Here is a 14822-nt window from a genome sequence, read left to right as displayed (position 1 = left end):
AATATTTTTAAGTAATCTCTCATGACCTTATGTATTTATATGGCATGATACAATGTTTCCTTTTTCCTTTTTAATTTTATTTATTTGAGTTTTCCCTTTTGTTTCTTGGTTAGTCCAACTAAAGTTTTGTCAATTTTGTTTATATTTTTCAAAAGCCAGATCTTAATTTTGTTGATCTTTTCTATTGTCTCCATTTATTTCTGCTCTAATCTTTATACTTTCCTTCCTTCTGCTAACTTTGGGCTTAGTTTGTTCTTTCTTTTCTAGTTCCTTGAGATGTAAAATTAGGTATTTTGAGACTTTGCTTTTTTGGTAATGTAGCCATTTATCACTATAAACGTTCCTCTTAGAACTGCTTTGCTGGGACGCCTGGGTGGCTCAGTCGGTTAAGCGTCTGCCTTCGGCTCAGGTCATGATCCCAGGGTTCTGGGATCGAGTCCCGCATCGGGCTCCCTGCTCGGCAGGGAACCTGCTTCTCCCTCTGCCTCTGCCTCTCTCTCTTTCTGTCTCTCATGAATAAATAAATAAAATCTTAAAAAAAAAAAGAACTGCTTTGCTGCATCTCATAAGTTCTGTTATGCTGTCTTTTCATTTTTATTTGTCTAAAGATACTTTTTTATTTTTTTATTTCTTCTTTGACCTATTGGCTGTTCAGGAGTGTGTTTCTCAGTTTCTATATATTTATGATTTTTCCAATTTTCCTCCTTTTAACTGATTTCTATTTTAATACCACTGTGATTGTAAAAGACACTTGATATGATTTCAGTCTTCTTAACTTATTAAAAAATTTTTTGTGGTCTAGCATATGATCTATTCTGGAGAATGTACATGTGCACTTGAGAAGAATGTGTATCTCCTGCTGTTGGATGGAATGTTCCATCTGTGCCTCTTAGGTCCCATTGGTCATCTTTGATTTTGGTAGTTTGTTTTTTGTTGTTGAATTTAAGGAGTGCTTTCTATATTTGGGATCTTAGTCCTTTATCAGATTTTGCAAAAATTTGTAAATACTTTGTTTCATTCTGTGGGATACTTTTTACTCTGTTGATAGTGTCTTTTAATGCACAAGAGTTTTTCATTTTTATGAAGTCCAGTTTGCCTATTTTTCCTTTTGTTGCTTGTGCTTTTTGCATCGTGTCCATGAAAATATCCATTGCCAAATCCAATGTCATGAAGCTTTTGTCCTCTGTTTTCTTCTAAGAGTTTTATAGTTTTAGCTCTTACATTCAGGCCTTAACCCATTTTGGGTTAATTTTTTATATGGTGTTAGGTAAGGGATAGCCTGTTCTTTTTATAAAAAACAAACATAATATTCTCTTCCTATTTTCTTACAATTATAATATTATTTTCTTATAATATTCTTTCCAGAAACAGCACATACTCATTGTTGAAAAACAGGAAAATAGCAGGACCTAGACATAATGTCTCCTAATTCTTTGGTGCATGTATTTCCAAATACATTATATATATTTAAACATAAAACCTACTGATTAGAAACTTGTTTTTTATATAATAAAATATTATGGGCAACTTTAGTGTCATTAGAAATTCTCTAATACAATTCTTAATTACTATTTAATAACCTACTATTTAGAATTTATATTAAGTCTGTTGTTAGACATTTAAGCTACCTTAAATTTATACTATTTAAAAAATTGCTAATATAAATATCAGTGTGGCTAAATATTTGCACACATACTTATATTATTTTCTTAGGATAAATTCCTAAAAGTAGAATTTCTGAGCCCCAGACTATGTCTGTACTAAGAGTTAGGATACTTGCTAGCATGTTGCCCTTCAGAAAAGAACCAGCCAATTTACACTTCCCCTAAGCAGTATACAGGGGTGACTGCTCACCACGTTCTAACTAATCCTAGGAACTAAAACCTTAAGTGACCTGTGTCAATTTGATGAGTAGAAACATTTTTTAATTATTTATATTTTCAATTATTAGCAAAGTTGAGCATTTGATGCTTATCAGTCATTCATAGTTGAAAAAGAACACAAAGCCCTTTTTGTCATGTATGTTGTAAATGTTTTCCAAAATGTATCATTTGCTTTTAATTTTATTTATGGTATTTACAAAAATATTCCATTGTTTTGGTAGTCAGAGCTATCATCAATTATCCATTTTCTACTTCTGGTGTCTTTTCTAGAAAGTCATCCCCATTCTTAGTACATGGTAATATTCCGCTTTCTTCTTTGAATCTTTATATTGTTATTTTAATAGTTGCTCTAACTGAAATTTATTTTGATCTGTGGTGTTTGAGAGAGATTAATTATTTTTTATTTTTTTATCCACTTAGTTTTTGCCAAATGTTGATGTGAGATCAAACAAAATGCTTTAATCACTTTCTAGTCTTCTATTTTTATTCCACTGATTTGCTTATTTGGGCTCAATTGCCATACTTTTTAATCACTACAGTGTTATAATATGTTCTACACTCTAGTAGAGAAAAATATGTCCCCTGCCCTCTTTTTAACTGAATATTCTTAATTACTTTTTTCATCCAGTTGTACTTTAGAATTATTTTCTCAGATTCCCATTCCCCTAAAACTCCTGGTGGGGAGACGGTTGGAATTGTGTTACTTTTAGAGAGCAATTGTGTGTATTTGCAATGTTGAGTTTTCTCATCAAAGAACATGTGTCTCTCTGTTTATTCAAATCTTTTTTGCATCCTTTGGTAAAGATCTGTGTTGTTCTTCTTATTTGTTATTTGTTTACTCATTTATAGTTTCAGTTACTAATTATTATTTTATCTCCTTTCCATTCTTTGTATTCTTGCAACAAATTGTACTCGGTTCCATGTTAATCCGTAATTTCCTCTGTATTATATTTTCAAAATATTCAGGATTTTTATAGCTATTTTTATAAGATATATTGATAAGCTTTTCTGGGCTACCTTACAGATTTTGCTTTTAGAATTAGCTAGTTTCTTTTTTTTTTTAAAGATTTTATTTATTTATTCATGAGAGACAGACAGAGAGAGAGAGAGAGAGGCAGAGGGAGAAGCAGGCTCCCAAGGAGCAGGGAGCCCGATGCGGGACTCGATCCCAGGACCCTGGGATCATGACCTGAGCCGAAGGCAGACGCTTAACCATCTGAGCCACCCAGGCGCCCATAGAATTAGCTAGTTTCTAGAAATAAATCCAGCAGCTTCCCTTTGCCTCCTCTATAAGAGTTTATATGGCATTATCCTGCTAATAGTCGACTTGTTAAAATTCACTATTAAAACATCAGGGTCTGTCATTTTGGGGGATTGTTTTTAGTAACTTTTTTCCCACTTACTTCTTGATTATTAATTTTTTCAAATTTTCTATATATTCTTGAATCACTTCTTTTTTATTATGTTCAGTTAACCACCATATAGTACATCCTTAGTTTTTGATGTGGTGTTTAATGATTCATTAGTTGCATATAACACCCAGTGCTCATCACAGCACGTGCCCTCCTTATTACCCATCACCCGGTTACCCCATCCCCCCACTCCTATCCCCTCTGAAACCCTCAGTTTGTTTCCCGGGGTCCATAGTCTCTCATGGTTCATCTCCCCCTCCGATTTCTTCCTCTTCAGTTTTCCCTCCCTTCCCCTGTGGTCCTCCGCTCTATTCCTTATGTTCCACATTAAATCATTTCTTTTAATTTACATTTTAGTAGGGAAAAATCTATTTCTTCAAAAATTTTAAGATTAGCCCAAAGCTCTATATAGAAATTTTTATAATACTAAAATATCTTTTTCCATAACCTCCTTTCTTATTTCAAATGTTACATTTTCTCTCTTTACGTAAGTAATCAGATACTTGTCTATTCACTGATCTTTTCAATATACCAACTTTTGAATTTATTAATTCAGTCTACCGTATAAAGTTTCTAATTCATTGAAAAATCCATTCACTCTCTCTGCCTACATTGTTTGTTTTCATTTTCCTAGCTTCTTGGATGAAATATTTAGCTATTTTCATTCTGTTATTTAATTTCAAAAGCATGCCAGGCTATTCATTTTCCTCTGAGAATGATTTAGGATGCTTCTCATATTTTTACATGTAGTATTCCCATGTCATTAATTTTTAATGTTCTGTAATTGCAGTTTTGATTTCCTCCCTGACTCAAAAGTTATTTAGAATAGCCAAGTATGCTTTCTTACATAGTGAATTGAACTTCTTATCATAATCCTCTTTTGTCTACCAGTATGTCCAACAAAGAGGAGTAGCAGCTTGGGGTAGCTGAGGCAGTGATGAAAAATGACCAGCACACCTTCTTGCTTGTAGACACTTTCTTTTGTCACATACTCCCCTGTGAGCTCTAATGCGGGCACCCAATGGCAGCAATCCGGGGGTTTCGTGTGAAAACAAAAGTAGCTCCCAACCACATCATGGTTGGTATCCTTGGTTGCACATCACTTGGATTGTTGTATAGTGAGTGAGAGTGTGTGTATGTGTCTGTGTGAAATAAATGCTTTTGGAGAAAGTAATTTTAAAAAAAATTACTAGAATTAGATACAAAAATCATCCAAACTGTCCCACTCCCCTATCCTGGCTGTAATGCTAAGTGATCCCATTGTGCCTATTGGAAAACAAATTCTTAAAAGGGAAAAATATGGTTATCTGTTAGAGTTAAAATTCTTTTTCTGAATCAAACTACATATTAAAGGGACCGAGGAAGCTCACTGTTTCTAATTATGGTAAAAATTTTTAGCAGAGGGTTTGGTTTCGTAATACTAGTATTTCCTGAATGGTCTGTTTGGACTTTTGTTTGCTAGTCTATCTTCTGGGCATGTCCCAGGATAGGCTACCCACACCGGCAGCAGCCATGTGGAGACACATGGAACTCTTTTCCCAGGAGAGCTCGTAAGTTTCCCGGCTCCTCCACAATTCCTGCAACAATGGTTTCCTCTTTCAGTCCGTGAAATTTTCAAGTCACCGCACAGTCTGGGCAATTTGAAAATTGGCTTGGGTCCATGAGTTCCCTTTACCATCCCAATATCACAATCTATGTTAAAGAAATGGTTTCACTTAGCCCTGACTACTTAAAAAGCAAAACCAAAAAACTGGCAGATTTTGGTTACTCCTCTAGCATTTGGATACTACGCTAGAAGGAACAGTATCATCAAGGGATGATGGAGCAATATGTTTTAGTAGGAAGTGATAAGTTTTTATTTTACTAAACAAGGCCAATAGCCAATAGAATTGGGATCAAGGAGCTCCTCACTTTGAGGGGTTTCCAAAAAACCCTAGTGTTAATTTTACATACATCATTGCAGTTCTAGAACGCAACCTTTCAGATAGGCAGGTATTTTGTTTGAACCCCATAAATGCTTTGGAAGACATCTCTTGTATGGTGCTAAGAACCTGCATTCTGATATCAGACAGCTCTGGGTTTGCCTACTAGCTGCGTGACATCTGGCGAGTCACTCATCGCTAGAACCACAGCTGGTGGTGACAATGGTCAGACTATCTCATATGTACTCATATGTAAACGCATAGGTAGAGTTTTATACCCAGTGCTTTATAGTGTCTTCTATTTATTATCTCATTTAATCCTCATGGAAACCTTGTGAGGGAGGTACTATTGTCACTTTAGGAATGAGCAAAAGGAAGAACTTAATTCTTCAAGGACACACACTGAGCATAGGACCTGCGGCAAGAACCTAATGATTCTGTCTCCACGTTCCGAGTTTTAGCCACATTCACCTGCCTCCCTGAGCCTCAGTTTCCTTGTCTGCAAGGTCAGAACAATAGTAAGCCTCGTAGAGTTGGCAGGAGGCCCAGAGATCGTGGAGTGCTTCTGAAGCTGGCGATTCGTTATCGCTGCCAACACTGTTGCTTTTAGCAATGATTGTAATATCAATCAATTTCTAACAGGAAGGAGTCACACATCCATTCTTGTTTGCACACCTATCTCTGCGAACAGAGACAAGCCCTACTCACTTAAGAAAAGCAGGTAGATTTACTACAGTTTCATCAGGGCCAATGAGCAGGGTCACCAATGACTCAGGCACCTGCTTTGTGACCATTTGGATGCCTGCCTAGAGGTATAAACTCTCTAGTAAACATTCTCTTGTTGGTAAGCTCGCTTTCTCCTTCATGAATCTGGGCCCAAAATCCACTGTGTCTTTAGCTTCTTCCCACAAAGAGGAGATTTTCCTGCTGGCAGCTCTAGCTGCCATTGTGGGATTTTGCCCAGGAAATTTTGTGAAGTTATCTGACCCTATAGAATTATATAAATTTTTAAAGACTGTCGGGGTGCCTGGGTGGCTCAGTTGTTAATCTCTGCCTTCAGCTCAGGTCATGATCCCAGGGTCCTGGGATCGAGCCCTGCATCAGGCTCCCTGCTCAACGGGAAGCCTGCTTCTCCCTCTCCCGCTCCCCCTGCTTGTGTTCCCTCTCTCGCTGTGTCTCTCTCTGTCAAATAAATAAATAAATAAAGACTGTTGCAAAATCAGGAATCTCAGTGCAAGGCAGCCACATCCAAAGCAGCAGTCTGATTCAACAATCCCCACTTCAATGGCAGCCCTTTTGTAAACACGAACGGCTACCAGAGACCAGCATTAAAAGCATCAGTCACTACTTAATTGTGTCCTTAAAGGCTGGGACATGTAAACATTAAAGATATACATTTTTTGCTATGGAGATACTTTGAGGCCAGACCTACAGAATGCGACAGCTGCCATCCAAAGCCTCCCTGCACCAAGAGATGCTTGTCTGGAAAATCCAGTCCTGGCCAGGCAGCTTCCAGTCCTCCGAGGACCCTGCTGGTTGTCACCCAGAGGTTCTCTCATCCCACAGCACATAGACAAGCAGGGGATGCAGGATCCATATCTGGAGTTCCTTCTGCTCCCTGCCCTACAGCCATGATGGCTCAAAACCATAGGTCATATGAATGGTACTTGGCTAGTCTGTCACATGATTGTTTAAATGCCTACCAGGCTAAAATTTCCATTTCTAAAGCAATGTTTCCCAACATGTGGATCCAGATCAGAATTCTCTGGGGTGCTTGTTAGAAATGCAGATTCCTGTGCATGTCTTATCTATTTTACTGTGTGATTATTTGTTTCTCTTGTTAGCATGGAAGTCCTGAGGACTAGAAACTGGTCTGTTTCCCCCGGCACCCCAGTACCCCAACAGTGTGTGACACCTCGATAGTAAGCATTCAATACATATTTGTGGAAGGAATTAATTCCTGGGCCCTATAATCGACCTCCTGAATCGAAATCCCTAAGAGTGGGGCCAAGGAATCTGCATTTTAAAGGCACACACAAGTGATTTTTTTTATGCACACTAAATTTTAAGAACCATTGTTCTAAAGTAATTCAGCGAATTCTAAGATAAACAGAAAGATGAGAAGTTTTGTCTCCAGAGGCCCCCATACTATATCATCTGTGAGTTAAACTTCTCTGTTCTGCTCACATACCTCCAACAAATGTTGATCGGCCACCTTCAGGTTCTGGGTCCCTAAGTGGATAAAACAGGTATCTTAGGCAGAGGGCCTAAGAAAGGCTGGAACACGCCCCGTCTAGAGCCACAACCATCACTTTCTGCCTGAACTTGATTATTTGATGAGCCCGCCCCAAAACTCCGATCGAGAAATGCAACACACTGTTCATTACTGCTTTCCCGGCATGCTTGAATGACACCTCTGATCCAGGAAAGTCAGATATTATCTGCAAGGATTTATCTTATCGTAAAAGACTCCAGTCTTCCTAAATAGGTTTCCTATCTGTTTGGCCCTTCAAGGAAGCTTAGTGTTTTATTTCTAGTTACAATCAACCTTTTACCAACATTTGATCTTGGGCAGTCACTTCACTTCTCTTGGCCTGCTTCCTCACTTGAAAAATGAGACAATTAGACTAGAAACAGGTCTTCAGCCCCTTCCAATAATAATGTACCCTAATCTGTGACTTCTTGGTGACAACTTACTGCCTCATGCTTAACATCCAGGTGTGATCAGATGAGTGAATCACAGCTGTCAAACTTGTCCAACCAAAACTCTTCAAAGGAGAGTCTTTTACTCTCCTTTAATATGTGGAAAACTAGGGAGAATTTGGGATTTGCAAACTGTTTCTGAAAATTCTTTCTCAGTTTCCGTGTTTACCTAGAAAAATACAATGGCAACTTTAATGTGCTGAAAACTTTATGTAAAAGACAACTATGATACCCAAATTTCTTCTGAATCTGCACATTTTGTTTCTATCAGCGCTGAAGCAAGGTGTTTGAGCATAGCCTGATCTAGAGAGATGGAAAATCACTGCTTCGTGGGATGCCCCCCCCGCCCCCCCCGCCCCCCCCCACCCCCCCCTCCCCCGCCAAGCTGTGAAGTGTAGGGAGAGATGTAGGGAGTGAGCTCCTTGTCCCCGCCCCACCCCCTGCTTTCCGTTCCCTCTGTCCCTCCTTCAGAAGCCCCATCTCACCGAAGTTCCCCAGAGGCGGGGGCTCTGACCCGGAATCGTACCCTCAGCCCCAAATGTACATTCACTGTCCTTTGTTCCAACCCAGCCTGACTAATCACTGATAACTTGTGCATGATGGTTGCCAGATAATTGCATTTTAACTGCCTTCCTTTGGAAAACAGCTTCACATAAATTAGTGGTTCTTAAGGCTTCTGTAAAGCTTAGAAGATGTAACGAAGTGCCTAAAGTCACAGGGACAGACAGGAATGGATTATTGACCTAGCGACAAATACCAACCCCCCTCACTCACTGCTCCCTAAATGCCAATAGGGTTTCCCAGCCATTTATTGTGACAACCTCCTGCCCATAATTTATTTTTCCAAATTGCCTTTTAAAAACCTAGATCGATGACCCCGACGTGAAAAGTGAAGCCAGTTTAGCAACCTCAAGAGAGCTATTTTGGTTTAAAGAATTTTTTACTACTTCCCGGCACCATGCAACTACTCTGTCCTTTCCCTGTTTTTTTCCCCAAAAGTCGGGAGATGGATGTCATAATACATAACAATCTCAACAATACAAGTTAACATTTAAGAATGCTTCCCACATGCCGTGCACTTTTTAAATAGTTTTGCATTTATTATCTCATTTAAACCTCATAACTCCATAAGTAATATTACTCTCACTCTGTTCCAGGGACAGTAATGAGAGGCACAGAGAAATCAAGTCACTTGACTAAGATCACACATCTAGCTACATCTAGCTTCTTGTCTAAATCAACTCCTTTGATTATTATAATAATGCGGTTTTGCAATTAGCAAAGCACTATCTGTGTTTTTATTTTAGGAAATGTTTGAAATTTGAGCCCATGTTTTCCCTGCCGCCTTTATGCTTTTAGCACTTAGCATGTAATTAAGTATTTTTTTTTATTTAATATTTTCATTCAGTTGTTTCAGAATGGATTTCTCTTCTTGGCATGTCATCTATATGTGAAATTGCAGCTCCCTTCATTCGAAGACTGGGAACACGAACCTCTTTTCTGCACTCTCTTTTCATTGCCACGTGGCTCGCACCAAAGCAGGCTTGTTTTAATCGAGTTAAGAGGATGACCCAAAAAGTGGATTCTGTGCAGCATGGAGTGACGTGTGGCTGTTCTAACAGCACAGTGTGCTCAGGAGTCTCCTCAATGTGTCAGAAATTATATCCTGCATCCTTCAGGGAGGAACTGCATTTCTTCCTGGAAACAGCCATCAAGTTGTTTTAACTGATCATGATTATCCACTGCTTAGGGTCGAACTTTTACCCTGATGTGGCTGCTTGTAAAGACAACAGAGTAAACTATTTGAAGCAAACCTATAATGTATGTATTTTTCCTTTCAGGGGGAAAATGATCCCATCTGATCTTGAAAGAAGGATCCTTGAAGCCAAACAAAAAGTAAGTTTTTGTGGGGAGGTTTATTCAACCCATAACAAGCGAAGGGTACATATTTCTGTTTCCATCCAGTGGAGAACACACTTTGGTTTTGGTTTTTTTTTTGTTTGGGGGGGATATATTGGGGGGCAGAGGGAAAGGGAGAGAGAGAATCCCAAGCAAGCTTATGCCCAGGGCAAAGCCTGACACAGGGCTCGATCTCACAACCCTGAGATCATGATCTGAACCGAAATCAAGTCAGACACTTAGCCACCCAGGTGCCACCACCTTGGTTTTGTTTTGAAAAGAAGACCCAGTTCTCAACCTCCCAGCTTTACTGGGAATATGGGATTTTTGCATCCAGTCATTATTCATTTCTCTGAGTTGTAGCCTCTGCTTTGGAAAGATCTAAATTGCTGTTTAAATAATATACCCTGTGATAATATACACGGTGATGCTGGAGGAATTTCTAAAGCATTTGTCTTACTATGTGCTGAGAGTTGGCGTTAAACAGACATACATTTGAAAGATCATCTTCACAAGTGGAAAATATCACAATACCAATGCAGCATGAGTTACTGTGGTGTGGTTACTTGAAAGGGGCTAATTTTTCCCGCCTAGGAATATGGTTATGATTGGCTCTCCAAGCATCTCCTTCTTCGGCTGGAGACCAGCAAAAGATTCCCACAAAGCTCTAGAAGGTCATTTCTAACCAGAGAGCTGGTTTGTAGAACTCCCGTAGTGTAACTTTTAGTGGATAGGACCCACGGTTCCTAGTTCAACGAGAGGAACAGGTGCGTTTTATTATTATCAATTTAGGAATACATTATTTCTTTAAATCTGCCTTTTATATTTTTCTGCAAAGTGGGAGCAGGAGGTTCCCCTTGTTCCTGTTCTCGAACTACTTCTAGTAGTGTAAACCACAAGATTAAACCTTTGCTGCCACCTAAAGACTGACTCTGACATCCCGTCACATCATGGCTCTGCTCATTCCGTTCGAGGCATTCTTCTTTTTCTACCTTCTAGCAATTTTCATTTAGCCAGGGCCAGACAGACTGAGGACTACTTAGACAGATAACGGTCATGGCTTATTGTCTAATCCCACATGAACCCTTCCCTCTAAGACACCAAATAAATGATCTCAGGATTTTCTAAATAGGAATAAAGGGTTGTATTTCCTTCTTTGTTCTTTGGCCTGCTCAATTCAGGGGACTGTTATATAAAAGGAAGACTAGAAAGTGAACAAAGGGGGGTAGACTATCTACCTGGAATATATAAATGGCTTGGGGGCGCCATAAAACTTCCCCACTTCTGGGTGCAGTGTGGCCTCTCCTGAGAACCAGAGTGCCTGTTCTCCTAAGGCAAATGGCAGGTCCAACAGAATGGCCTGGAGGAACTCAGATCCTGGAGAGTGAATGTCCTCCCAGGCTCCAAGGGGTCGACACTCCCTTTGATGGTTCCAAAACTGGAGAAGTGTATGACAGAGGGAGGATATCCACTGTTTTTATCAGCTTTAAAAAAAAAAAAAAATCCGTGACGCCCTGTTTGACGTTATTTGGGGCTTTCTTGTTTGTGTAGGGATTTGTTCCTTTCCTTGTGAGCGCCACAGCTGGGACCACCGTGTATGGAGCATTTGACCCCCTCTTGGCAGTTGCTGACATTTGCAAAAAGTACAAGATCTGGATGCATGTGGATGTGAGTATCCCCTAGGGATGGCCACTAAAATACCCTTGCACATTTATTCATTTGGGGCTCATGGAATGAAATGTTCTCTCTCTCTCTCTCTCTCTTTTTTTCCTTTGGGAGCCTATTTTCAGAATGGGGAGATTTAAGCTTTTGAAGAGTCCAGAGACAAAGTAGCCCACAACTCACCCAGTACCCAACATTGACTGGAGGAAGTCAGAAGCTGACCTGCCTTAATGTCCCCAACATGATAATATTCTTATTTCTCTGACCAGTACCCAAGCTGAGCACTTAGCTCTTGATTCATCAGGAATGTAGCCTACACACATCCATACACAGCCACACATGTGCACGTTGTACTTCCCTAGGAGAATGATCAAAAATGCAAAAAAGAGTTACATTTACATAGGAAACCCAGAGGATAAAAAAACAAACAAACAAACAAACCTCAAACTCAAGTCAGGTATTTGTATATTTGGAGAGGAAAGCAGACTTGGCAGCTTGCTAGGAAGTATGGGCCACCAAATTTCCAATTTCTTAGCTGGGGCAGCTAAGAAGATAAATTATATTTGAAATGTTTTTGACTCCAGACCTAGTCACACTCAAATGAAGATGTGCCCACCAAAACATTTTCAAATGAAAAAAAAAAAGTCAAGATTTAGAAGGACAAAGTGAAGAAATTTAAGCATAGGCCAGTATTACTCAAAGTGTGGTTCAAAGATCAGCTGTTATCTGCAAACTGTTCGTTACTAATCCACTATTACTAAGGCTGAACCAGGTAGATGTCCATGATCCCAGTGTTACCCTGCATAGTGGTGGTTACCAGTCGTCTTTTCCTTCCCTGATTCACAGTGTGAGTTGTTCCTTAGGCTAGCAGAGACCCCATCGGTTTTACAAATGAAGACACTAAGTTGAACAATTCAAGTACCGTCATGACCTGGGTCTCAGAACTGGAGAGCCTATTAAAGCTTGCTAGCTGAAACCAGAAGAGGATTATCCTGACAACTTTAGAGAAATTATCTTATCCTCAAATACATATTAGTGAAATAGGATTATGAAGCTGCTTCTTCCTTCTGGAATCATCCAGACTTGCCAAAGGAGTTTTCCTTACAATTCAGAAGCTGCTTAATGAGTCCCCTAGCCATTCCTCTGTACTTTCAACAGGGCAGACAACAGGGTTTCTTGTTCTGAGATCACGAGCTTTACTAGGACTATGAGTGGTGGTGATGCGTGGGGGAAAGGACCTTTCCTTTGTGCAGACACAAGAAATGTGCCCCCAGTTTGGCTCCTTACACTTGTCTAAATGTGGGCTGGAACCTGAAACCTTATAATAGTTTCCAATTTAAACTTTGAAAGTCTAGTGCCAGAAGGTGACCAGCCCCCTGTTGCCTGAGCCTGAGGAGATGACTTTCACCCCATGAGAGTCTCGCTATTCTGGAAGACACCAAACTTTAGAACTCTAGGCAATGAAAGACCTGTTACCATGTTCCTTATATGATCTTCCTTTTGCAGGCAGCTTGGGGTGGGGGATTACTGATGTCCCGGAAGCACAAATGGAAACTGAGCGGCGTGGAGAGGTACACCCACTTTTCTTGCTAACAATGTAAAGTGTGAAAGCTAAATGTGAAAAGCAAGTTACATACAATTTCCAAGCACTCTTGGGACACAGGTGAACCCATTCTCTGCAGTGTTTGTGTGCCTTGACCTGTGTGGTCATAGACCCATGAACATTACGTGTAAATAACAAAAAGACATCAAATCCTCTATCCAGTAGCCCAGGCAGAATGTTTCTCAAATAAATAGAGATTCCTAACTGGAGTCCGTGGTTGACCAGAGGGCTCAGCAATGACCTTCCTACAATCTCTGAACCAACTACCCAAATTATTTAAAACCTGTTGGCAGGTCATAATTTTCTAGGGAGAAGATCTGTAGCTTTCATATTCCTCAAAAGGGTAATAGCCACTGCTGTAAGCAAACCAACAAATAACTTTGCACCTTGTAATTTATCAGTGTTGAAAGCATGGGTTTGAGGTTTACTACGGCCAGCTGAAAGCAAGACATACTTGTGAGAACCTCATCTCATGGTTTCATTCCTACGATAATTTTCTTTTTTTTACATAACTTTGATGGATGCAACAAAGCACTTTTTTTTCAGAGACTAAGCAGTAGATGGTTGAGAAAAGCCTCCAAACCCAAAGGAGGTGATATTTGATTAGCATAAAACATATTCAGGTCTGAAGAGAAAAGGAAAAAAAATTATACAATGCAAAATCAGCCTCAGGCTTTGCTGACCGTGCACAGAGGAAGCTCAGCGTCCCCGTTCTCCCATTACACCATGGCAGGTCAACAGCAGAGGTGAGCTCTGCTACGCCAGGCAATTAACTCAGAAAGCCTGAGTTGGTCCGAGGCTGCCAAGGGCCCACCATGCCCTGCCCAGTAGCCAGATGCTGCCCAGGAAGAGTTTCCCACTGGCTTTGCCTCCAGATATCTTGGCACAGTTTCTGCTCCAGAATGAGGAGTGAGGCCGATGGAGTGTGGGAGCATCTGTCGGCATTGGCCATGGGGCCAGGCCAGGAAGGATGCCCCCAGCGTGCTCCGTGATGCCCAGGCCTGCTCACGTGCAGAGAACCCGAGGGGGCAGGGGTCACCGAGGCAGAGTCAGGGGCACATTGCCTCACTTGTGGAACCCTCAAGAGACCTACTGAGGCCCAAGTCAGCAGGGTAGCCGTCTGTGAGTCTGCCGGCTGGGGTCAGTGGCTGGCGGGTAGCGCTGCCTGGGCTCTGATGGTGGGTTCCCACTTAGCTCCAGTCCTCTGGGGCTTCTCCCATGCCCAATTCCTTTTTGCCATGAAGATCTCTGTGGAACCAGATGCTTAAGGAGAAGGCAATGCACTACACAGGGAGAGATGATGGGGAACAAAAAAAAAAAGAACAGCTTGGAAGATGCCTGCTCAGATGATCAGAACAAGAACGAATTCTCGTGCTTTCAAGAGAGAGGTGGCCTTGTACACAGTACCTTCTCTTTAGTTTCTTTCTGACTGGCACAAAATGTAAGCGTCTATTATTGTACTTTTAATGCCACCTGGGACTCAGAGTGCCAAAAGCCAGGGGGCGTCCTCCACCAGTGATGACTTAAAAGCTCACTAAATTACCTATCCTGAGCCTTGGAAAAATAAACACCCACACACTTCTGTACTAAAGACTGTTATTTCAGAGCAAAGCTTAGAACATTCACTGTGGACCACAGTCTCCTCCAATTGCTGCAGTTCTGAAACCGTATTGTAACTAAATCTACAAAGTGGAAGAGCCAAAGATGAAGTCCCCAAAAAAGAGGGGCTGCTACCTCT

The 14822-nt window shown here is 40.6% G+C and overlaps 1 protein-coding gene across 1 annotated transcript in view; it reads left to right on the top strand.

The window, feature by feature from the left end:
- The window catches only part of GAD2 (glutamate decarboxylase 2), a 75399-nt gene that overhangs the window by 36775 nt on the left and 23802 nt on the right, over positions 1 to 14822 (top strand). Inside the window, exons 9-11 of the mRNA XM_028114175.2 lie at positions 9762 to 9816; positions 11371 to 11487; positions 12988 to 13052. Of these exons, the coding sequence (XP_027969976.1) occupies positions 9762 to 9816; positions 11371 to 11487; positions 12988 to 13052 (237 nt within the window). The remainder of the gene's footprint in view (positions 1 to 9761; positions 9817 to 11370; positions 11488 to 12987; positions 13053 to 14822) is intronic.

This window comes from Eumetopias jubatus, unplaced genomic scaffold, assembly GCF_037043125.1.
Source record: "Eumetopias jubatus isolate StellerSeaLion01/CBP00866 unplaced genomic scaffold, mEumJub1_p1.0 scaffold_8, whole genome shotgun sequence".
NCBI lineage: Eukaryota > Metazoa > Chordata > Mammalia > Carnivora > Otariidae > Eumetopias > Eumetopias jubatus.
Note: the sequence above shows the minus strand (reverse complement) of the source record. Positions and strands in the feature narration are given on the sequence as shown.